Here is a 27812-nt window from a genome sequence, read left to right on the forward strand (position 1 = left end):
TAATCGGACCAATATTTATGCATAAAGATGCATTACACATGATATATTTATAGTAAATATGTATTATTATTTTTTATTTATTTATTAATATGTATGTCGATGACGATAAATCATCGTCGGAACGATGATAATGATGGAACACAGGGAGGGAAATGAAATGGATGAAAACGAAACGAATATCAATTGACTGCGTAAAAAACACCAGAACTTCCTCTTGCTCATAATGCACATACCATTTTCCACTATCTCAAGAATACCTTATTCGCAAAATAGAAAACAAAATATATAAAATGATGAAATATGAATATAAAATGAAAATAATCTGTTTGTTCTGTGATTATATTCTATGCATGGAATATCACTACTAATTTATATATATACATCAGGGACAACTTAGAACCCAAAAAAATGTTATATTTACACATTTATATATGATAAAAAAAGGAAATATGTATAAGTCATGGCTCGTCCTAGCACAGAATTCCGTCTCCGATTGATTAACAACTAAATTTCGAAAATGAACGTTTTAGGGCCATTTATTGCTTCTGCGATTCTCGAATTCCGTGCGAGGTGAGCGGATTTAAAAGAAAAACAAAATTTAAAAAAATTACCAAAAGAAATATGTATATAATTTCGGTTTCCATGGAAATCCCGAATTGAGCACACAAAATGACGACGAAACATATCTATCAATTAGCACCAAAAATAATAAGAAACAACAAAAGAAAAACATAAACCTATTTTACTCCTTCCGAACGAAACATACTATTTCGAGTATGGCGTTATCCTGAAGTTCAACTACATCCTTTTCTTTTGTATCCTGCTTATTTAACAGATTACGAAGAAAAAAACAGTATTAGCGCACTCGCGCCATCATTATAATTCAGTTAGCGTTTTCCTTTCATACCTTCGATTCGATATAATAAAAAGTTTGTTTTTTCTTCTGCTTCTTATTTTAACACTAGATTTTGTTTTTTTTTTATATAAAGAGTTAAGTTACTAGACGTTATTCATTTATTATACCTAGAGCCTCCCTGTTTGTTTCTTTATAATCTTTTTTTTATTATCCGAGGGGGCGAATTGTAAACTTGTGCGTAAACTACCCTAAGCCTAGCCAGTCGTATCGAAAATGTTCTTTTCCGAGAAAACAAAACATCTTCCGTTTGTTGTGCATCTTTTTTGTTATCTGTACTCTTCTTTCATTACACCAATTCGGATGAGGTGATCGAACAAAATAAAACGTTCAAATGGGAAAATAAAGAAATGAACTCATCGAATTATTATTATCATCATTGACTCTTGCTCTCCGATAATAAAGAATTCTTTCATCGAGTTTTCTTAATGCACGAATCAACTAGAGACTCGCTCAACTATCGCACCCGAAAACATTGGACTCCAAACGAAATATATATATTTTTATAGAGATATATAAAAAACAATAATAATTATAAAGTATATAATAAATACGTTGATATAGCACAAAGATTTCGTTGCCTGTTTAAATTAATAAATATATATTTTTTGTTTATCTCCTGTGCAGAAACAAATTTTCTTTCAGAAATATACTCGAAATAAATGCGGCCTAAAATACACGAATGTTTTAAAACAAACAGAAAACAAAATGTACAAAGAAAACAATAATGATTTAAATAAAAAAAAATAACAACCGACTTTCAACTTCTACATAGAATTCATCATAATATAAAACAGTTTTTTTTGTAATCTTCAATATAATTTAAATATATATATATTTTATATAAATTCTTTGCTCTTTCTTCACCATTAATAAATCTCTTTTTTATACATAATTTATGAATCAATATACAATATATGACAAAACGTTAACCCATATTTAATTAATTACTTAACTTTACAAAAAAACGCGTTAACTATATAGTTCAAAATATTCTCCAAAACAAAGTTGATTCTTCCTCAATGTTTGAATAGTTTTTTTTCTTGTTTTTTTTTTAAATAACAGTCTCAATTTGTATCTGGACTGCCGATCAGTCTTGAATGTAAATATACACACGTGCATTTATATAAGTATGCATATAAGTTTTTCTTCCACGTGTAGATAATTGTTTCTGCCATTCCTTGTTTTTTCTTCTTACCCGAAATGAAATTAAACAAAATGGAGGCTTCGGCTAACTTTTAACTCTCTCGATACTACCAAGAAGAAGCAATATCAACTTACGTTTATGTCAATGGCGTTGATAACCTAATAGCGAACAGTTTGTATTCAAAATTCGTGACTACAATTATTTGTGAAACTTAATTCTTAATACTTCGTCAATTAATAATCACACAAATGGTACAATTGACGCAGAACATTTAAAAGTCTCTCGAATTTTGCTAATTTTTTATGTATTCCGGATTCTGTAATGGTTGATATGTTCACTAATTAAAGTTCGTCCGACGCAATTCGCTTTGGGCCTTCGTTAATTAAATTAAATATCCATCGGATTTTCGTTAGTCACCATTTCGTGATGACTTTGTGAATCGAGCAGAATAATTATTGAAATCAATAAGCTTAACATATAAAACAAAGATAAGTGTATAAAATAATTGTTAGTAGTTAGTCAAATACTTGTAAATGAGTTATGGGAAATGATTCGAGGTAACGAGTAGTTAAAAGTTAGCCAAAAAAACCCTGTGTAAATATACATAAAAAAAAGTATAATAATATGATATATATATTTAATATGTAATAAAAATCTAAATCCGGCGCGCACTTAATTTGAAAATCTTTCACTTATAATATACATATATAATTTTTTGTTGTTGGCCACACTATTGTAAGTCACTAAAACATAACGATCACACTTATATAAAAAAAAAAACGATTTTCAGTTTCATTTCGTGTCTAATTTCTGTTGCCATAACTCCTCTTTCATTGACTCCAAAAAAGAATAACCATATACGACATAGCCATTCACTCTCATTCTCATTCACTCGCACCCACGGTTGTTCGGAACGATTAGAATTCTTACAAAAACAGATTACTCCAAAGATTTAAATTGTTATACTTGTTTCTTTTCTTTCTGTTTTACATTTCGTCTTCTTTTTCGTTCAAATGTAATGCAATCGGCAGTGAAATCCTGCAAATTACTAGAAATTTATCTCCCTCGTCGTTCGCTTATTCTTGGCGTTGTCTTCGTGTACTACTGCGTCCTTTCCAAATTGTAGATGGTCTCTATGTATCGGTTGGAGGAAGGACAGTGTAGCTGTGTGATGTGACTCCCTCACTTACTGTTACGACCTATCTAGCCTGAAGTGATCTTCGACGCTGTCCGGTATCAAGTTTATCCCTGTATCGGAGAGCATCTGCATGCTGTCAAAGTCCAGAGGTTCGAGACCTTCGCGGAGCTCATTCTCGTTGGCCAGAAGCTCAGCCTCTATCTGTTTCGTCAGCGCCATGTCCTGTCTGGACAGCTCGTCTGCAGACGAGAAATCTAAAATACAATAATTTAACGTTCGTCTGAATTATAGAGGAAAAACACACTTACCGGTTAGCACAATATCAGGTATACTGGTTGGAGTATTTGGCGTAGTATGAAGACTCGGCGGGTTTGTCTGGTATACTAATTGCGATGGTGAGGTACTATAGTAACCAGCATCACCAGCCAACTCCGTCGAGACTTCTGGTAAGATCTGAGACTGGCTTTGCGTCAGTTGAACGTTTCCTGGTTCCATATACGAGACGCTACTCACCGGCGTATCCATCTAAACACACCAAATGATAAAGTCAATAATGCTTTTTCCTACTTTCGCACCTTCAGAAGAAACGTATTTTTTTCATTCCAAAACACATTCAAACTTGGATATAAATTATATAAATATTATTTATCAATTAATTCTGACATTGACATCATCCATCTGGAATCATTCACCTATTTACTATTATTTGCACACAAATCTGTTATATTTTCATTACATTGAAATTAAACTAACAGAAATATGGATTTGTTCTAAAGCTATATTATTCATATTTGTATATCCAAGTATAAAGGTATAATCAATTCAGAAATAATGTTCCGTTCAATTCTAGTGCTCTTTGAAAATGTTAACGGAAAAAAACGATAATTTGAAATTCATATCAGCAAATGCTTGTTATCAAAAATTAAAAAACACTGTTGATATATAATACGAATTTCATTTATTACGTGATAATAAAGCATCCGTTCATTTCATGCATTTTCTCAAACATTATTTATGAACTGAATTTTCAAAGAGTATTTTATATTAAATATTACGATAAAAACAAAAATGGTTACAAATAAGAAAGAGGAAACAATATGAAATGAGTAAGTTGAAACACAAAGCGTCCTAATAAGTAATAAATTACAATTTCAATAACAATGCCTTATCGCAGTCACAGTAAAAGTAATATTCGGTTAATTTGAAATATATTTCTTTCTCTCTATATCTCTCTCTCTATTTTTCTTACTCCATCATACGCTCTGTCGTTTTCTTATGAATATTTTCGAACTTTCGTCTTCCGCAAGATTATATTACCATTAAATTAGCATTTCGTTTCTATGCGAATAAATTAAAATAGAAACTTTGGACTCACATAGATAAGGCATTATTTCTAGTTTCGTAATAAAAGCGGAGGGACAAAAAGAACTGAAAATTAAATAAAAGCGTACGTATGTGGGGACATTTGTAGTTGGGAAAGTACGTGAAAGCGAACACTATAAAAGTTGAGCTGTTTAAATAAATGTTTCTGTATAGAAGCTAAAAAAAAACGGAAAAATACTAAATAAATAATTCCCAGGAAAATTGGAAAGATAAAATAACGAAAAAACTATGTAAATAAATAATAAGGAGATTAAAATAGTAGTACTTCAATTGTTCACCTGAACCTGCGCACTCCAAGTACATCCAGATTCCATAAGACTGGCTACCAACTGTGCCCAGTCCTAGCACACACAAATACACACATTATTATCATCAATTGCAAATATCTTCGAGATTTACTAATTACATAAATTATTTAAGATTACATTTACTTTCGTTTCATTTAAACAGCGCAAAAAAGAAAACTCCCCTAGATATTTAGCCCTAATGAGATTTAGCGGCGCAACTGAGATGATGTGGTGGGGATGAGAACAGTAATATTGCAAAACGAGTTGAATGTAAATAAAAGGAAGATAACATACAGAAAAATGCCTTCTAACATGTAAAAACAGACTTACCACTCCCTGGGATGATTAGCAACAAAGAAAAGAATGCGAGTTTCAAATGTTAGTATGCATGTGGTGGAGTGGATCTTGTGGGAGAGGGTATTTGATTGATTGATCGTTGTGTGGTAACGATTTGGAGGATTTCAGGATAACTCACCATTGAAATCCTGTTGAAGTGTTGTTGCAGTTGTGCCGTTTCGTGTTGATTGTAAATTTGATAATCGCTGAGAGGACTTGGGGCACCGGGGCTTCCAGGTGCCGAATGTCTTCCTCCTAGACTGGGCGACAATTGCGGGTTGGGACGAGGACTTCTGTATCCAGCAATTTGCTGCAACTGTATACGAAAACATTCAGAAAAAGAATTGTTTTAACTTGTAAATTGTTAAACTTGTAAACCGGGTTTTTTAATTAATAATGTAAATAATTTTAAAATTTGTAAATTTGAAAACCAATTTTCATAACAATCATTACAAAACAATCTACACAAAGTATTTTCTCTTTCAGGTAATTCTGTTCTAGTTATATTTTAACTGATTCCAGTTGTTATAGTTTTGTTAGGAGAATATTTTATTTTTATAATTTATTTAACTTTTTTAAATATTGGAATTCGAAAACTGTTTTATTCAAGATTCTGTTTTTTTTTGGTATAAAACCTGCTACTAAACACATGTTAAAATTCTTACGGTAGGCGACGGTGATGTTGGAGGTACGGGCTGCTGGTACACGTTCATCCCCCTCATGAGTGTAAAGTCTTGATTATCTATCGTTGAATTGTTATCCACGACAACCTGCACAAATCAATCAAGAAATTAGAGAATCGTTAGAAAATTATTTAACATAATTTTAATGTGCAAATACTAAAGCGCTCATCAAATAATACACTTACCTTATTACGATGCATGTACCTAGAGTTAACTGGGACTGATAAATGGTTCTGTAACAATAACGTAAAAAAAACAACCATGCAAAACCAAAAATAAAAATCAAATATACTTCGTTTAGGTCAGTAGTCTTCAAACTCTGTTCCAAATACGTCAAAATCAAAATACTAATTTTTATAAGGAACACAAATCAAACTTCAACTTCTGATCCAAAATTAAGTGACAAAATATGATTCAAAGATTTTTTCGATTTTAAATGAAGTTGAATGATATAATAAAAAAATATGTACAGCGTTTTGAAAAACTGAATTGATTCAATTTCATATAGGAATTTAAAAGTTTCTTTTTGGAACACATTTCACAAACTACATATGATAACAGTGATTAATAGTTAAATGATTAATCCTATTTAATACTTTTTATGTTATATTCATTTTATTCTCTTAAAATATCTTTATTAAAAAAATATTGACCTTGGGACAAAAAAATATATTCTTAATAATTCTGTGAGTAGACAAAGTTTGAAGACCACAGGTGTAGGTGTTACACGAAAAAAATAAATAAAAACAGACTAACTAAAAACAACGTGCATAGTAAGTACAATATTGATCGCAAATTAATCTAAATTACAATGTGATTGTAATCTTGTAAGAGCAAATATAGCAACATTTGTGCGTATAAAATAAATCAAAACTAAACAAAGACACTGGATAATCTCTATTGTTTGTATTTTTTGTGAGTGGACTAGAGAGTAACAATTAAAGTTAATAAATATTTACCTGATGCGTTGATACAGGGGTGTTAAATGGGAAACGCCCAGTTTGCTGTCGGGCGCCTGGCAGGATACTCGTTGGTGATAACGTCGATGGACTTGTATTTACAGGACTCTGCAAATCACGAGCAACATCTTCGTAAGAAATATGTTGATGATTTTCAAACATATCAAAACGTACAGAACTATAAGGTGAACTCCCCTGATCGTGTTCTTGATCAAGGGGTGCGTGTATAGGTGAAGGGAAATGTACACTTGTGAGATCTGGCAATGATCCCGTATTGTTTCCAATTGGGATTTGTATTGTTCCTGGTTCGTGCGCTGTATGATAAATACTAAAACAAACAAAACAAATATTATATTAATCAGAGCAATATCAACACTGCAAATTAAATATATAAAATCGGCAAATATCCATCATTCAACTTGCACGAATTTGATGTTTTATATTTCAGAATGATCTTCATTGAAACTGCTAATAATTTTAACATGCAAACGACACATCACTTATCGACGGAATATGCAAAGCAGCGTCACAATTACCACTTTCTCATTCAAATCAAATAATTAACATTTCCATAACGACATCTTTAATTTAAAATACACAGTCCACTTTTGTCCAAAAGTGTAAAACAGTAATAAATTATATAATAACCCTGATCTAAAAGATAGAAAGCGGTTTATTGAAATAAACGAATTAGGCATATAAACAATCTAACAAGAAAAATCTAATTTATGTTTATTTTTAATTTATTTCAGTATTGAAATTTCAATATCACAAATCATATATTATTATTTCTGTACACTAAACAAAACATCTCATATTTGCTTTAATTTGTAAACAGATTAAGTAAGGAATTAAGATAAATGAGCAATATTAATTATTATTTCACCTTAATATATGCCAAGAACCCGACTGTTTGACGTAGAGAAAGCATAACAAAAATCACACAAATTCTAATCGAAAGTACACAAATATGTTAATAAGAATTATGCAACGTTGAGAATTAACATACTAAACATTTGCAATGCAAACGGTTACGTTTTTTTATTTTTTTTTGATATCTGAAAAATATTTTTCGTGCAGCTGGCGACCTTTTCGAAATGATGAACGTAACATAATAAAATCACGGATGTTCGTATCCAATTGCATTAAGTTTCGCAGAAAGTCGCAATGAGAGAGGTGAGCGATATCCGCTCAATGAGGATAACTCAATTAACACAAATCCTAATCAATTTTATAATTGTTCGGTATAATTGGAATGCCACGAAACAATTACAGATACCGGCACATTTTTCGCATGCTTCACCTGCAATTCGCAATTACAATTACCAATGTAATTCTTATATAATAACCATTGAAGATGCAACACAATATTGATAAAGCGTCAGTATAAGTTTTTAAGAATAATTGTATTTAAAATTTTAGGAAATAAGTTAGTTTCTAAAAAAAAATAACAAATCCATTAAAATTAGTTTAGATGAGTTTCCAATTGATTTATGGTTACATACTTCATTGATATTGATAAATTTATTTATTCGGGTAAGTTTCATTGAATTTAAACTTATAATTCATAAAAACAATTGCGTTGTGCATATAATTAAAGAAAAATAATTATATAACATTTTTAATTTTGTGTAGAAACTGAATGGAAAGTTGTGTATCTCTTTTCGTAAACCAATAGTTATTTTTTAAGGTAATAATTTGTATTTCCTTGTTCATTTATTTATATAAAGAATTGTTTGTTTCTGTTCAGGGTTTATAGTTTCCAATTCATATAGTTTTGTTTTTTTTTGTTGGAACAAAACTTAACTAAGCAAAGCAAAATGAATTGTAAGAAAAATGACTCGCTTAACGAGCGACGTTTCGCATAATGAGTGACGATGAGAAGTCCCGGATTGCGAGCCTGCTACATCATTTTTAAAACTTGTGTACACATATTACATGTATTTTTTAATATGTTTCACTACACGAGAATTTCACTATAGGGAAACATCCGGAAATTTTGGAACGGATTAAACTCGTTAAACGCAGATCAATAAATTGTAATTATTATTTATTACATGTAATATAATAGATTGCTTCGAGTTATGTTTCTGTTTTATATATATTTCCGGTAATCAGATTAGCTTTATAAAATGATGTAACCATCATTATTTGTCCCAATTTTTTTGTGCGAAGAAATATGATTTATACCTTGTATCATATTAATGATAAAGAAATCATATGTTTTTTACTTTTATCTCTTCTTGAGTACAACATCCATGGAAAAGACAAATTACCAACTTAAACGCCGATATTGGCTGGAGGAGATAAAGTGTGACCAATTCTAAAATAATCCACAAATAATATATATGTAATAAACAGTTATCTTAACTATGAGTGAGAAAAATTCAAATAAAAGTAATCTAACATCCATATAATTCAATGTTTCCTTTTCACTTAAAATATTAAAAGACACCGAAGAATGTGTAGAAAAACATCCCGGATTGATCTGTCATCAATTTTTCTGCGACCTCCACTTTGAGAATCACTAGTCTTATATTATATATAAATAGTTTCATATTTATGTAAATACATTATATAAATATGAAAATCTGGAACTTAGTCATGTGTACTAAATTTTTAAATCATCTTATAATAAATGTAAAAGTTATAAACAATGTACTTTTCATATTTAACTAATTAACAAATCACCTATATTTAACAATATCTTTAGTAAGTAAATAAGAGAAAATAAAACAATTAACTAATATGCAAATAATGCAGTATTTCATTTATAAATATTATTAAAATGTTTATAAATAGAACTGTCTGAGTAATAACATGTGATATTTTTTGTAATAATTAGCAGGAAATAATTAATTTCATATTTATTCATTTAAATACACTATTTATAGGATATAATTAAAGGAATTGTCAATATTATTACTGATATTAATATAAGGATATTTCTTCTAAATTATTTAAAGAAGATGCAAACAAATAAATGCTATGAATTAATATAAATTACATTATTGAAAACCAGCAGCAGACAGATTAGAATATATAGTTCTCATTGTCGAAATAACAATAACATTACTTTAAATTTTGTTCTAAACCTTTGTTGAGATGTAAACATGGGAATGGCATAAAAAATATAAAAATATTATAATTTGTCTAGAGTTGTATCGTGTATAAAATTAGTAGATAATCGTGTATGTGTAGCCTATTCGTGCAAGAACAACCACTTCCTATTCGACAAGGATTTATAACTTCCCAGAACAGGTGGCCAATCCTTTAACGACAATACTCACACGTCAACGAAACCCCATTATTAATTATGGCGTTTATTTCGGACGCATTTCTATAATTAGATCATCGCGATTTCAGGAATGATTAATCAATCAATCCAGATGCCTATAATCACCAGAAAAAGCTAAAAAGACATTCTTACTTGATACCGGGAACACGAGGCACTTCACAGCTGGACCTAGGTCGTCTGTTGTCGTGATGCTCGGGTCCATTGACGGCTGGCACCATCCAGCGACTATTTGTGCTATCGTTCCTTTCCGTGTTCATTCCCTTCATTGATCGAATCAACAAACAGAAATATGCAATAAGTTCATCTCAATTTGGTGATAAATATGTAAGGATAGGTGATACCTGCATGGCGCTCTGATGAAGAGCCGAGTCACTGTTGGTCCTCCTCCAGCTAGTATCCGGTGGAGGGCTGAGGAAAGGTCCACTGGAATAAGGAGACGTGTCGTGTTTCCTATCCTGCGGTCTCCTAATTGGACCGCCCTGAGATCTGGCCCTGCTTTCCCTGAAGTGCACATTGGTGTGCGAATGCGACACCTCATCCGGCTGCAACAAAGACCCACGCACACCAAAATTAATAATCAACTTTAAGACGAGACACAAAAAAATAGCATACAACAATCGAACAAGCAGCTAATACAGAACGAAACAAACTGAAAAGAAGAAAAATCATTTGCGAATTACAATTAATTATTTCTAACATGCAAACTACATGCAGCATTATTATTTAGTAATGGGTGACGTTAATTGGCTAAATCCAAGTAAACCTCGTAGATTTCATTGTTCGAAAAATGACGAAAATCTCGATTTTAAACAAATAAACCAAAATTTACTCGCTTAAATTAATTTACCAAATCTCTTCGAGTACACAATCTCCAACCAAACACCACTAATCTGTCCTGAGATACTCACCACAAGAATTTAGTAGTTTCCAAAAATAAATCAAAACGTTAAAAGTACAAGATAACAAATGATAACTTCGACAAAATTTACAGATAATCGTGTAATTTAATTATTATTAATAACGTCCTTAATATATTTATTTATGCACCAGTTTGTTTGTCAATACTTAAATTTTGGCCTTGGGATGTTCGATCAACGCTAATTAAGTGAACGATAACAGAATCTAAACAAATAATCCAATACAATTTCCTTGTACATTTATTTCAACGATTAAATATAATAACATAGAACAATTTAAGATATATATATATATATAATAGAATACCTTCGACTAATAGTAAAATTTTCTCTATTATAAATTATCCATTTCAGATCCTCAAAATATATACTACAAAAAACATTTTAATTGTTTGATCATTTTGGAAAATATATAAAAAAATAATAATTTGAATTATGTTATATAAAACATATTGTATAATAATAGAAGAAGCAATATTATGGATCAATAGAAAATTAATTACGCTTCTTTCATCTAGAATTTATTAGGTATACGTTGTTGTTAACTAATTACCACTTTATTTATAATTGATGGGAGCTTTGCTTGAGTTTAAAAATCTTTTTTATCTCTAGTTTTTTATTCAAATTTTAAGTTGTTCGAACATCTAAATGTTCTAAGTTTAAGCGTCATATATTATATAATGTTGAAATACTATATTTTTTAATAAAAATAACCGCTAATTTCAAAGAAACAAAGTATAGTACAAATGTTTCCTTTATACAGTCAAGACTTTTTGTGCGGTTTACTTTAGTACCTTAATTAGTCCGCAATATTGGCGCAACCTATAGTCGAGGCATTGCTGTATTTAAACAACATACATTTATTAGTTAGGATCTCGACTAATTTAATAGATATCAGGAGCATTCTATGATATATATTTATCTTATGCAGCTTATAAAAAACATCTCAACTCCATTCCGAAGTAAATCTTCAGTAAATGTATACATATATAGATGCAGCGTGTTTTTGTAAATACGACGAGATAAGAGTGTGAAGATGTATTTTTTCATCGAAAGATCAGTAGCCACGTGACGTGTGCACTATATGAATATGTGGAAACAAGCTTTGGCAGCCAGATAAACCTTCGGAACGGTCGAGCGTCGTCTGCTGATCCTCCAATCTATTTGCCCAAATTGTTCGCATTTTGATACTAATTTATCAAAATTCACGAGACGTCAATTAATTATTTGCATTTCATTCCGTCTAAATTAATTTCCCAAACAATAGTCTACTCCATTCATATACAAAGATTCAAATGTATTTTTTTTTGTCTAAAATACAATTGTATAACTATGAAAATAAATAATATTCTTATTTCAATAGATATATTGAAAGTTGGTTTTGACTTTTACAATTCTATTATAACGTTTATTTAAATAAATCGAGTTAAAAAAGGAAAGAAATTTCTTCGAATGCATTTTTGCATTATTGGAAACTATTTCATTCAGTTAAAATGCATTAGTATTAGTAATGCATTAGTAATTTAATTGGAAAATTAAATGTGTTACTTTTTACGTTATTTTGATTATTTTCGAAGCACGTGTGTGTAAACATACAAAAGAAAACATCAAAATGAGACATTTGCATTGGAACAATTCAATCTATACGACTTATTGCAGATATTTTGTTTTATTTATTTTTAATAATTCATTATTTTTGTTAAATACTCAAAAAAAACTAAGCAATTTTTAAATAAAGTTATAATTTTGGATTAATTGCTTTTCTTTTGTATAAATATATTTTATAATTTCATAAAAAAATCTTAATTATTTCAATATAATTTGTCCCAAAATTATTTTCTTGCAAACCTTTCAATTTTTTAGTAATTAATATTAATAATATAATTAATATAAGCAATGCGTTATCAACTAAAAAATTAATTAAAATTCAATTTTCATGAAAAAATAATATCAAAATTTATATTATATAATTGTTTTATTTAAATGATTTGTGCAAACGTTTCTTGAATAAAAATATTGGTATTGACCACTAAAACTTTAAATAACGTAATCATTGACTTTTATACATTTTATCAAATGAATGAACGAAGTTAATGTTATTTATACCTTATTAATTGAATATGATTTTGTAAACAGATTTTATATTCAACAGCTGCTTCATAATTTCATCATTGCCTTTTACATGGAAGCTTGTGAAAGAACTTGATGCAATGTCACATTTATAATCGTATAAAAGTATAATTAAGAAATCCATATTTTTAAATGTAATGACCTATAATAACTGAAGACACAATATCGATCATCACACTTACACCAAGCAAAAGCAAATAAGAAATCCATATTTTTAACAACTCGATATGAACTGAAGATCAGAATGAAAATAAGCATAACTTGCATTCAATGTTAAATAAAAAAAACACTAGCATATAGCACATACGATTATTTAAACGGACGATCGATGAGATTTCAATTATTTAACGTACCTAACTCAAAGATTATTAAGCAATAAAAAAATATGTCGTGCACCGAAACAAGTTGCATGGAAGACGGCCATATAACTGGATAATAATAGAGAGAAATGTACTGAAAGTGTCAGGAGTGAGTATAATTATAATTAACATCAATATTCTCTGTTTGCACTTAGCATTTGTAACACCGAAAAAAAGGAAAGCTTCGTAGTTATGTAGAAATTTCTTGGACTGCATTTTTGCATTATTAGAAACTATTTCATTCAGTTAAAATGCATTAGTAAATAGTTTATTAATGATCTAATTGGAAAAGTTAATATGTTTTACTTTATGAAAATATCATTCATTATTTTCGAAGCACGTGTAAACATATAATTTTTATTTGCTTATAAGATTTTTATTTAATTGATTTAGTATTAAAAATTTGGAATTTTATAATGATTTAATTGAAGCAATTATACAATTATTATGTGTAAACTTTAATGTTTTATTGATATAACTATTTTTTCTATAGCAAATTAAATGCTAAATTGATAAGATTATGCTAAGAGTGTAGAGTTTCTTTTGGAGAATTGTGGAAAAAATATGCTGATATCAACAAATTGCTTAGACAGACAAAACGTGCTATCAAGAGTTAAAAACAAAACAATATTAACAAGTCTATATAAAAAAAGTGAGAATATTTTAAACTGTGGGTATAATTTATTAAGACATTTGCTTCATGAATGCAATGGTAATCACGATCGACTATATAAATAAATATGTATCACTGAATGTTTACAGTTTGATATAAAAAAAAAGAAAATAAAGTGCAGATTAGCAAATACACAAATAAACAGACGATTAAAGAATGTATCGATAAGGTTGCAGACACACACAGGTTATTTTCCTCTTTTTCCTCCTTCCTCCTAAAAATTTGAAATTCAAATAAGCCCAGTGTTTTCTTACAACGAAAGTAATAATAAATGAGCATGTGTAAGATATGCAGCAAGTAGTACGCAGTAGAACCGATAAGCCTTGAGCTGGCTAATAAATAAATAAATAAAAACACAGCAGACATCATGAACATATAATCAGTTTCGGTATAGTACGAAAAACAGTGGAGCTCATTAACAAATCATTGAATTCCTTTTCCGATCTTTATCAGATTTCTAGAATCATTAATAACAGGAATTTCCTGCAACGACGGAACAAAAAAATGTGAAAGCTGCCAGGAAATCGGTTGTGCCTTTGCGAAGTAGAAAATCAGCGAAGATTCCAGGTTGGAATTGAATTTACCTCGAATCCTGCACCAATTAGAACCGGTTTCCAGGATTCGACGAGACCCAGACAATTTAAATAGATTTGCATTTTCAATAACGGCTGTTGCCGAATCGAATCGAAAAATACTTTCAAACCGTCGGCCTTTTTAAGTTTCAATTATTATTATTTTTTATTGAAGCTGCCATTGGTAATGGATGCTTTTGTATATAATATATGTTTTTGATGTTTCAGTGTAAAGTTTTGACAGTTAAATTTAAAAAGAGTTCAACGCTTTTTGGAAAATATTTTGTTTCTTACCAAATATTTTAATAACAGATAACCAATGACCTTACACAATTTCCAATAACTAGTTTTGAATATAAGTTCTTCTCGATATGTAAAAAGTTCACTTGTAAGAATCAAAGTCAATTAATAATTACAACATTTACTATCTAACAATACTAACTGACTTAAACCAGAATTTAACAAGTCTAATAATCAAGTCATTTGAAACGTTATATACATTTTATTTGTAAATTGTTGTTGAGACATTTTTTGTCGCATTGATACTTATTTTTAATATATATATTAACGATTTGTATAATATTAATCTTTAATTATATTATTGAGTGCAACAGATATATTTTTTAACATTTCCTTTTCTTTAATCAGTACTTTTTAATTAATTAATGGTAAATATTTAGTAAAATAAATTATCAGTCAGTATACATTATTTTAATTGAGGTTTTCGCGCTATTAGCTTAGGTTATTTTATGTTATTCTCAATATAAACATCCTCTTGAATGTTTCTTGTTGATACAACTATTTGTACAAAAATAAGTTTCGTTAAGCATGTTGACTAGAATTGTTTAATGATTGGACTTTAGTGTTGCTGGTTCAATCCCATAGTTGTGTTCCTTAGGTCCAGGCAAGACAAGTTCCATTCTGACCTTGCATAAACTAGTAATTTGTTTTCAACTGACAATTCTTTAGTAATCAGTAAAGTTATCTAACTATGTCAAAAAAAATGTATCATATATTTAGTGACAGTAAACTTTAGCAGTGTCTCAAAAATATCTTTCAATTGATGTCTAGAGCAGCGTTTCTCAACCTATGGTTCGCGACCCAAAATTAAGCTAAATGACAGCTGTCAACTGGAAATGCTCTTAGCAAATTGGTCGCACTACAAATACACAGAAATAAGTTAGTGCGAGGCAAATTCTTGAGAATCGTTAGTCTAAAGGAAAGAAGCTGTATTTGTTGTATCATAATTGAAATAATAGTTGATATTTACTAATACGTATATTTACATTTGCTAACAAACTGTTTGTATTTGGCAATCAATTAATCGATTAAAGCGACGTATTGTAATTAGTCATAGTATCTTCATTAAATGGTTATTGTTCTAATGTAATCAAGTCAATAAACTAAGATCATTTTATAATATAAACGATTGAACTATGGCACAAATAATAATTGCCTTTTGTAGTTTAATTGCTAATCATTAAGAACACTTTTTACTAATAACCAGATAATAAAAATATGAAAAATGTAATATCTTAATACATTATAATTAAAGATTATGAAATAATATAAAGTGATTACGATTTTAATTGTCTTTTTGTTTATCAATTGAAAGAAATTTCTATTTTTATGGTTTGATTCTATTGAATAACCGCAAAAAAATAGAATGTCCTTGAGCTTTAACATCTTCCTCTCGCAGACAAATCCATGGTAATAGTATAAAGTTGTTTGTGGATGAAACGCACATCACAGCGGATTACCGCAGGTATTTTATGAGTTTGCTTTCGACCACATCAACTATTTATGGTCAAATCCAATAAAGTTACACATACAATACAATAAATATTATTTTCAATCATACAATATCTCCAACAAACAAAACGAAATTTAATATCAATTAAATTTACGATTATGTATTATTAATAAAAATACATAATAAGCAAATTATTTGAATATACAAAAATTATGTAATATCTACATTTAGTTGTTTGGGAATTCCGCGTAATTGTAATATTTAAATATACTTACATACTTTAATTCATTTAGCATTAACTAAAGACAAAATCATATGATTTTTATAAATAAATTTATAATAAAATATGATTATAAAATTATATTAATTTCAGTTATAAATTCCTTATATTGTTATAGTTATTTTCCACACATTAAGCTTTCTTATTAAGCATTGATCTATACACATTTCTTCATCTTTTACGTAATTTAAAACATTCCATCTTCTTTGAATTTATAATTTATAAATACTCTTCCAAGTGTTTTATTTATATAAAAATTTAACGTTCTCGAAGTTAATTGAATGTTGCAAATAATTGGAATACTCCGTGAAGAGTAATACTATTCCGCCTAACTCCAAGTAATATAAAAATAAGGCAATGTCGTGATTTTAGTCCGTAATGGATTATGTAACTAAGCTTCAAAAAAACGCTCGTGGATGGTTGTTTTTGATATTTTTAATATATCCGCTAATTCACGTGTCGTGTAGTGCGGTTATTATTGATCAAAATCTTGATTTCATCATTATTACTTGCAAACCTTTAAGGCTGGAATCAGCAGCTCTGAACATAGCAAATTACTTTCGCACAGTTCTTTCTTAGTTATTCTATTTTCTAAAAAACGGTTGAAATGTAACCATTCATAGTATGTACACAACTTAATTATTTTTAACAATTTTGATATATTTAGTCATCGACAATGGCACAAAAATCGGCACAGGGTTTCTAGACAAAGTTACGTACAAAATTACAACAAAAACATGCAATATTCATAAATTTTTAAACATTCGTGATCGATAAACTAACGTATTTATATGGATAAATTACAATAAAGTACGTTACGAAAACCTACAATTGTTTTTTTTATCAACGTATAATATAATATCATTCCTCTTCAATTGTGCAATTGATACGCTCATTACAATAATAATAACAGAGCTTACTTAACTTACTATAAGAAAATTACACAACTCAAGCGTATCGATGTTGGGAAATCGTATGAAAATTTCGAAAACATCAAGTGTCCCATTTAAATTAGATTATTTTTTCTATATAAGTATAACCTTCGACCTTAAAATGTTGAATGCACAATAAAACACCATCTATCTGCCCATTATTGTTATGTTCCTTATTTATTTATAGACGCAGATAAATTTTGTGTTATGTTTGATTTTTTTTTCTGTCCATACTTTGAAACGAAACATTCATGTCAAACGAGATCTTTGATTTTCATCGTGCTTCGAATACTAAATTCATGAATTCTTGATAAAAAAAAAAGCAAATACTGGTAGACGTACTATGATATAACAGGATTTAATAAATTTACAATGAAAATAACTGCAATGAAAATGCATTTATTTAACGTAATTGCTGCTGCAAAAAAAAACGTGTAAATACAAGATTTTTGTCTACATCAATTTTGTCATAACCATTCTTGGGTTTTCCATGATTAGATTACACATTATGTTTAAACAATATTATTCACACTTAAAATTATATACTTATAGCAAAATTTGTTCTCAATTTAAAAAAAAACTGAGACATTATTTAATTATTTCTACTAAAGTTAATTTAATATTATATTGTATTTTTTAATCAAATTGGAATTAGAATAAATCAACGTTTTATTATTGTACCACTTATTTATGTTGTTATTTTCAAATTGCAGTGTACACGAGCACATCTTATAACTGTTGATATGCAAACTGTAAATAACGATAAATAATGTTGTTGATCCATTTATAATAAATCAAAAGGTTTCACCTTGAAACAAAATGTCTATACGTTTATAAAAACGCTGGACCGTATTCTTTTATTTTAATTCCTTTTATAAAACGCGAATTCTCCTCAATCTCATTTTAATCACCTGAAGATATTTTTCATATTATGACGTCAAAAATGTATTTACAATTTAAATTTGTTACCTTTGACTGTAGTCTCTTTTTGTGCAGTTTTATTTTAATATATACAGTCGATTCCGCTTAATTGGGACAGCCGTTTATTAGGGGCAATTTTACTCCATTTTTTCGGAACAATTTTCCGTTTAATCGGGACGTGGCCCCGAGGAAACACATATCTATAGATGTTGTATATGCGGCGCATGTACCAAATGCGTCCCTTGCACATACAAATTTATTGTTCCAAAATTTATAATATTTTCTATTATGTTGCAGGTATACATTTTTTATATGTATATACGTATAGTTTTGTGACTTGTGTTATATTATGCAATTTAATAAATAAAATATTAAAAAATACTAATCCTGTATTTTTTGTAGAACTTTGGATATTTGGGCCAGCCGCTTAATCGGGACAAAATGTACTGATCGCGATGTTTCCCGATTAAGCGGAATCGACTGTATTTAGTTCCTCGATTAGTCCGTTTTCAAACAGACAGGGATATTGACAAAACAGATTAGCCGCACTAGGAGAGTTAGTATTGTATAGTAAGTAAATCAGGTAGCAATTGACAATGAATAAAAATCAATGAATGTTAATCTATTATACCAGTGATTCTCAACCACTTTGCCGCCAAATTTTAGAAATGTATATAGTAAAAATTATAATGCACAGTGTATTATAGCTAAGTAAACAACTTTTAAACTTATCTTTTACTTTGTGCGCCGTCAAATTTTGAAATCGTTAAAAGTTTGCCGCGACAAATAAAACCTCACTGTATTAAACCTTCCCTTTACAATTATCAACTGAGTTCAACATTGTAAAGCAGTATTTTCTTAAACATTAATTAAAACTAAATTTATAAAGAAGATATGTTGTAATTACCTACAATAATGCAATTTTTCAAGCTTTTTTTATTTCGTTTTTTTTTTTTGCAATAATTTAATGTTATTATATATATTTTTTGTTTTATTATATGTTCGATGCAATTAATGTTGTTGTTAAAAGTTTCTATGAAAATTTGTAAATTTCATTAGTGCATATTCGTGTAAATTCAAACAATTAAATAGTCAAATAGTAGAGGTAGCATGTATTACCATCTGAATTATTATCTCAATACATGCACGCATGGAATGCATAACGAGATTTGCATAAATTCCACGAATAGCGTGTAGCAATTTATTTAATATAATCACCACAAACAAATATAATTCGCTTCGTGTTTAATAACAATACAACTTGATTGTAAATCGATATTGGTAGTCAAACATATGTCTCTTGACATTTATAAGATAAAAAATACTATTAAAGTATTAATTATACTATTAAACAAATTTCCAGAGCAATTATTTTCTAAATTAAACAATTAAACATTACAAATTTGTAATATAATTCATTTTTAAATAATACCGAGAAGCAATTATTTGGATTAAAGTCTATGTACAAGTGAGTGAATTTTTTAACAAACAATTCGGGTAATAAACATCCGTCTTTGAACGGATTATGTTCGTATACAGATCACTCACTGTATATAATATTCAAGTGTTAAAATTATATCAAAACTAGTAACGAAACGAATTATTATAAACAAAATGGAACCTCCGTCTACTGTATAAATCATGAACATATTGTGGATGTGAAGGCTTTTTTTTAAAACAACACAAAAAAGCGAGATGAAAAAAAACGAGATACTCGAAACCTTATAAGATGTTCACCAGATGTTTACAATATTTCCGAGCAAGAATTATTTAAAAGACTAAAAATTTAATATACAATATCTATCGCGCTGTGCGAACAAGTCTCAGTTTTAGTTTATTTAATATAAATAAGTTTGAAAACTTGCAAATCATCTATTTATTATAGTAGTCTCTCTCTTTTTTTGTAATTGAATTAAATGTATTTATTTTTTGAAAACCGTTACATAATAACGTTTAATATGATATTTGTGTTATTAATATATGTTTTATTTAATTCAAGTGATTGATGTTTGATTTGAAAATGAGAATGTACATTAAGTAAGTGAGCGAGCGTACCATTTACAAAATGGACAAACAAAATGTGGATACATTTAAAAAAAAAACCACTGTTAATCTTTCAATAGAGAGAAAGTTAACTGCATCAATATTAGGACTTCCTAGAAGTAGACTAATTACACACTTAGCGGATCAAATGGACTTCTTGCAGTGTACGCAGGTTTATTGATTAATGATGATATAACGTACATTTATATACTGATGACATTTATCATTTTTTTAAAATAATAATTGTTGAATTTCAGCACATATCATTCTTCGCTATTCCTATAGAATGTAATAAATCATAATAAATATTAATGTTATTTGGAAAAAGTACAAAAATCGATTAGGAAAATAGTATTTAAATAGCTGATGGTCAGATTGGAAATCGGAGCGCTTGAATCGCCAAGTTTACACTGAAAAATCGTTACACAGTTTAATGCATTATTAACTGCGAATTGTAATTGCTTCAAGCCACAACTGCAATTATACTAATTGAATATGGAATCCATACTTTATAAAAAGAAAAACTTTTAAAGCGTAGGCATTTTACCAGAGATTATACAGTAAAGTTCGTTTTAAATAAAATTTTAACATACCATTAAAATATGATGTTTACATCTGTTATAATATATTATATATACTAAGATGCAATATTTCAAATACAGATGGCGCTTTTATTAAATAATATGTTTTTACTTATAATGTATTGCTGAAGACAATACAAAAATCATGTTATTTTTCTTATTTTACCACCATGATCTTCTAAACGTTTCACTTACAAAAACTAGAAATTATGTATATTATTATTAATGCAGTGTAATTCTTACAAGTTACTATCATTACAGAAATGTTTCATGCTCTCAACAACGTGCACATTTCTAAACACAAACTATTATCCATGCCAACGATACGTTTAAATAAATCTATAACAAATTGTTAAAAAATAATTAATTAAATTAAGTCGTAATGAATTTATTACTGAATGCGTAGATTGTTATTGTGTCCATATTTGAAATTTGCAATTACACTAATTAATTAAAGAACCAACTGAAATATAAAACTACGTACAAAGGCAAACAGAAAAAAAAACAACTTTATGAAAATAAAGTAATCATACATGATTTTGGCGAAAATATAAATATGATATTTGAGTCGAATGCCGGCGCTCGTAATTACATGATACATACTATAGAAGAAAAAAAAGGTAAAACGAGGGCGAAAAGTTGTTTTCTGTTCGGAACCGGAATTGTCTCGTAAAGCGCGATAAATGCCAGCTTCATTAAAATGGAGAAATTATCGTCTATATTGGGTAATGTCATATTATTTCACAAAATCCCTAACGGGTTTTTGATCTTATTGCATTATCATACGCATGCAATAAAAAAAACTAGTGTTTTCACTTAACTTAAAAATTGAAAACTAGAACTACTTATAAGATTTTTTGCATATCTAAGAACAAAAGTAGTTAGATATAATGAAATATGTGGATACTGGGTATTAATGCCTAGCGTTTCAATCTGTTGGTTAACACAGTGTAACTTAACTTAAGTTGCACAGTGTATTTCTATTGATTTGAATAGCAAAAAATTAGTGCTGAAGACAAAAACACTGGGCATTGTGTAAACTTTCTATAGGTGCTAGCTAAACAGAGCGTGAGTCTGGTTTTGGAATTAAAGGGGGTGTCTGAATGCAAGAACTACAGGCAAAGTTGGGGGAAAGCAGCACCTTTTTGTCAGTCTTATCAGCGGTATGAGTTGGAGTACCCTCAGCATTTTGTGCAGAAACGTTGGGCAAAGAACCGCCCCTGAACGAGCCCAGAGCCTGGCTGCTGATACGCAGCGTACTTTTCACCGGTTCCTTTTCATTGTTCACCTGCAAATTCATCAACCCCCCAAAAAAAAACAATTGAGCACACACAACAACAAAAACATCTAAACTACATCCACTACTTTTCTTTATGCGTATATACAAGATCGGTCAAAGTTTTGGGAATCACTCGATGCTTCTTCAGATATCAACTTTGATTTTGGTATTACACCAAAAATATACACAGTTTTATTTCGCTAGTTATAATTGCTAATTGTGATTGTGCCCGCCTTGACGTGTCAATGATAACAGATAACATTTTCTATTTGTCATCGCGATGTTTATGAAATCTAAAACAACAGCTGCTCGTTTCCAACTAAATGTATATTAACATATACACCGACAAAAAAATAGAGTAGAGAAGAAAAGCGTTTTATATAGTAATATTTATTTTAGCAATACACAAATGTGAGGCGTGGTGTCTCTGGAAAGCGTAATTTTTGTTAAATGAATTACAACATTTCGAGCATTTTGATATGATCGATTCGGACATCTCCTTTTTGGTAATTGCAGCCTTTGTTTCCTTTATCGATTTTGTTCTCAATTATTAAATGGCCGATAAAGACTGGAAAGACTGAAACGCGTCGCTTGTAATTAATTCTAAATGGACATCAATAAGTCATAATTACTTAGCAGTATGTACACAATGATCGAATGTACTCGTTCTGCCTTTTACCTTTTACAAATTAAATATTGAGCATTTAAATAACGAGATCAACAATTGTTTATATAAACTTGTTTAATATAAGGAAACAAAGAGTTAATGTAATGTTACAAAAGATGCTCTCTCCTAGTATCAAGTTTCTACAAAACCCGCATAGTACTACTTATTACTTAATTTTTAATCATTTATAATTGAAAATTAAAAAAATATAAATATTGATGGATAAATAATTTTAAAAATCAAATACCCAGCATTTCGAAACAAACTAACAAATTAACTTCACATCAATTCGTAGTTAGTATTTTTTCTGACGTTAAGATGAACTTATCTTATTAATGGTCAAATTTTTGTATTTTTATATTTGTATGATGCTAGAACATGGTAGGCAATATATAAGTCCTCAATTATGTATCTCGATTTATTGTCATATATATCCATATGTAAACTACGTTAAAAGAATAATCTTTAATTGCAATTAAATTTACAAACGAATTTTATATGTTGCATTTGAAACACGAAGATGATATTTAAATTTTCTAAGTTCAAAGTCAATAAAACAAAACAGTGTTGGGTCTCGGACATGAGTAAAATTGCTAATTTAAAAATACCGCTTGCTAAAATAAACCAGTTTGAACAGACGCAATGTAATATTTAGCTTTATTATTTAATCTTATAACATGAATTGTGCAATACACCTATTGAAGGCTAGACAATAACATTAAAATTATATATCGAAATTGCATTTTTATCATATAAAAAAACTTAGAAATGGAAATAAAAACTTCGATAAATCTAATAATATTCGATTATTTTGCAATTTTAATAAATAATTGATTTATAAATGTTTTTCTTTTTTTGTATTGAAGCCAATAAAAATTACTTACTTAGGATTCCAACATTAATTGAAACATTTCTAATACTCAAGATATAAACAATCTCGATTAATTAAGCAAATAAACTATAATTAAATCTATATTTAATTAAATTAAAACCTTATAGTGTTCATTTGTATGTACTTAAATTATGAGATGGTTTTACCTAAACTTCTGCCAAATCAGAGATTTAATCAATTACACAAAGCTTCATAATAAATTCTGAACTTGAAAATTGTTAATAAAAAAATGTTTTACTTTAATATTTTAGTATTAAATCATTAATTCAAAGATACACAAATGTATTTATTCGCATAAACTTGATAAAGATAACTTAAGTTCAGTTGCAAACAGCCTTTTTCTAATTTAAATCCTTAAGAAATGTTACTTAGCATCCAAAGATAAAAATAGAATCAGTGGGCAGTAAACTATTAATATGTTTACATTTTATGAAGTTACAAAAAAAAATCCAATAAATTATGCTCAATTTTAATAATAATAAAACAATCCTAAGCACTTCATAAATCAATAAGTAGTAGTAGTTAATTGAGAACAATTCTTTAGAAAAAAAAAAAGATTAAAAGAGAATTTTCTTATTTGAATAAGAGGAATACAAAGTTTTGGAAACTCTATATTATATAAAGTTAGTTAATCATCATAGTTAGTTAAAATATATATGGCATTATTAAATGAAATTTACAAAAAAAGCACTGCTGTTTAGTATTTAAAATATGAATAAAAGTAATTAAAGTTAACAATCTAAAATCAAAAATAGTTCTAGCTTTAATTACAGATATTTCTGAAATTAAAATCCATTGGTATTCGTATTCTGAAAACAATTGATATGTGGAAGCGAATTATTAAACCTTTAATACGATTCCCTCGACAATATGTATCCTGTATATACGCAATCATATATAAATTATTACCGCATTTATCAATTCTACAAATCAATATGCAAATATCTTATAGGAAATAAATCATGGGACAAATTATAAAGAGCTTAAACTAGATTTACAAGTTCGAAGAAACCAAAAGTAAAATTAAATAAATAAAAGAATATATACAAAACAAAGGATTCGTTTCTTTAGCATTACTTGTGTGTTTACGGAGCATAATCCAAATGGATTTTGTGGATTTTAATTAAATTCGTTCATCGTCCTCCCAACAAAATCCATTGCCACTGCGATAAACGATTTTCCGTGCAAGATAACAAAATGAGCTTGTCAAAATAACGTACAGAATTTAGGTGTAACGCTCATAAACTCACAGCGTTTCTTGATAAAAGGTTCGTAGCTTTGTTTGAACAGGATTTGAATCGCGTTATTATAGAAAATGGAAAGGGAATTAAATCATTTGTGGATCAAAAATAATTTTGTAAGTTTATAAACTTGAGGATAAACGCAATATGTGTATTGTGCGGGTTTTAATTATGGATGATGAATTTGGAAATTAAAGGTAAATAGTAGAAGTAAACGAATGAAGAAAAGTGTAATTAACATTTATTTTCTGAATTTGTGCAATCATTCGACACAAAAATTACTTTTATTCCTTTAGTGAAATATAGAATGATGTTGTTAAAATTGAAAGTTTTCTTACAATTAGTGTAACAGATTTAAGTTCGGACACATCTAAAATTAAAATCCAGCGATGATCGTATTCTAGAAACAACTGGACTTCAATCATAACTCTGGCACTTGTTAAATCAAATGGCGCATGTTAGCAATTTCAAACGAATGTACCAAATCAGGCGATTCCCTTTGACCGAATCATGTATACACGCACTCATTTAGATGAATGCACATGGAATCGATATACAAAATATCTTATTGGAACTGGATGATGGGACAAAACAATTTAAGATTAAAACTTCGCAGCTAGCAAAAAGGGGTTAATAAATGTTTGAGAAAAACTTAAAATTGTTTTTGTTATGTAGAATCCAATTGGATCTTAACTAAAAGCGCTCATCATCCTGCTACGGCAGGATTTTTCGTGTATGATAACGAAACTCAAAATAAATTACAGATTTAGATGTGCTTCTCGTATATTCTCACACTGTTTGTTGATTTGAGCTCTATTTGAACTGGGTTTGAATCGCGTGTTGATTACGAATAAAAAGCATTTGAAAGGTTATGTTGTAAAATTCTGCGGGATGCGGTTAGAGCGAAGATAGGTGATATGTAGATGGATGCACCGTAGCTTCTGTTTTGAGGTTGTCAAAGTGTGATTTCGAATATTGAAGGTAAAAAGATTCTGATTTTTTTATTGTAAAAAAGGGGGGAAAAGTGCAATTATCGATTGCTATGCACGTATCCCGGTTGGCCTGAATTTGTGCTATCAACATAAAAAAAAAACGAACGCAAAGAGAGGCACCGGACGAAGGATTCAGGTTCGGCTGAAAAAGAAGGCTCGCAATGTTTGGGAAAGGATCGCACTTATTCCCGTATGCGTGTGTGCTGAATGGGTATATGCTGTATAAGCGCGTGTGTGTATGTTCGGAGTTTATGTATGTATGTGTGTGTGTTTGGATGTGTCTGGCTGTGTGTGTGAGAGAGCGTTGTTTACGTCGTCATTTGTTTCGTAAGAATGTGACTTCGATTTACCCTGGCTGTTGCATCGGACACCTCCTTCATGATCTGCTCGAACCGGGCTGTCTCCTCGGCCTGGCGATGCGTATGGAGCGCGATCTTCTCACTGAACTTCCTAGGGTTCGCCATGCTCGCCGAAACCGTGGCTGGGTTGGCCTGGCTCCTTTGCAACCTCCGCCTCCCTGTTGCCGCTGTCGCCGACTCCTCCTCCTGCTGCTGCCTCTAGGTCTGTCCTCTTCCACCAACCTCCTCCTCGTCGGCAGGACGCACACTCTGCAGGTCGCACTGGGTCACACGCACTTCTCCACTTCGACGTCTTCTCGGTTTTTCCGTGCCAGCCGCGGCACAAACAACTCACACAAACACTACACAACGGTGGACGACTGTCGCTCGCTGTCGTCCGACGACCGTCGCTCTCTTCAGGATGCAACCCCGGCCCCCGCATGGGGCGCACGCGCCGCCCGCGCACACCGCCTCTCGCCTACTTCACTTTAGTGCGGAACTAATCTGGTTTACTGCACAATTGGTGCACTATACCTTATAATAAATTACCACCTCAATTACAAACTAGCAGAAAACTACACCAATATGAACATAAAAAATCTTATACGATTCCATTTAAATTCCCAATCAGTAACTCAAACAATGTCGACTAATCCCAAAAAGACATATTTGTCCATTAACAGAATAATATAAAGATATAATTTACTTAACTTTACTTTTCCTAGCAATATACAAATAGCTATAATCTATCAGTTGTCTTTATAGTGAAGTATATTATAATTTGCGACTGAATATTAACTTTTCCTCTTTGAGGGGCGGTACATGCATTATTATAATTTATAGAAAATGTACAAGAAAGAGTTGGTATGTCAAGTGATGAATCTTGATAAGCCATACCATCCGATCTTGATTCAGTTAATGAATTTATCTGATTCAGTTGTCTAAAAAGTAGATGTTTAATAATTTTTGTCCCCTCAAAGAGTTAACTGTATAAATTCAATCATATTGAGCCATTGTCTTTGAAGTAAAATAAACGAACAAAATTTGATTTACGTTATTGAAAATAGCTAAATTTTCTAAAAATTTTGGAACACTTCC

General features: G+C 29.7%; 1 protein-coding gene across 4 annotated transcripts; it reads right to left on the reverse strand.

Moving 5' to 3' along the window:
- Positions 1–2867: 2867 nt before the first annotated feature.
- On the reverse strand, positions 2868–27154 carry LOC108564413 (CREB-regulated transcription coactivator 1-like). Of its 4 annotated transcripts, XM_017923454.1 has the most exons (13): positions 26727–27153; positions 22447–22593; positions 10486–10686; positions 10277–10404; positions 7021–7174; positions 6847–6954; positions 6073–6120; positions 5870–5974; positions 5344–5520; positions 5199–5204; positions 4860–4922; positions 3507–3723; positions 2868–3452 (listed from the first exon to the last, which is right to left on the reverse strand). In XM_017923454.1, exons 1-13 carry the CDS (start codon positions 26838–26840, stop codon positions 3253–3255), a joined length of 1668 nt encoding a protein of 555 aa, XP_017778943.1. In that variant the 5' UTR covers positions 26841–27153; the 3' UTR covers positions 2868–3252. The 4 variants fall into 4 exon arrangements, with proteins under 4 accessions (XP_017778943.1, XP_017778944.1, XP_017778947.1 ...); XM_017923455.1 differs by lacking the exon at positions 6073–6120 and having other exon boundaries at positions 26727–27154; XM_017923458.1 differs by lacking the exon at positions 22447–22593 and having other exon boundaries at positions 26727–27152.
- Between the last annotated feature and the right edge of the window lie 658 nt (positions 27155–27812).

Source organism: Nicrophorus vespilloides, unplaced genomic scaffold (assembly GCF_001412225.1).
Source record: "Nicrophorus vespilloides isolate i.1.1-1 unplaced genomic scaffold, Nicve_v1.0, whole genome shotgun sequence".
Lineage (NCBI taxonomy): Eukaryota > Metazoa > Arthropoda > Insecta > Coleoptera > Silphidae > Nicrophorus > Nicrophorus vespilloides.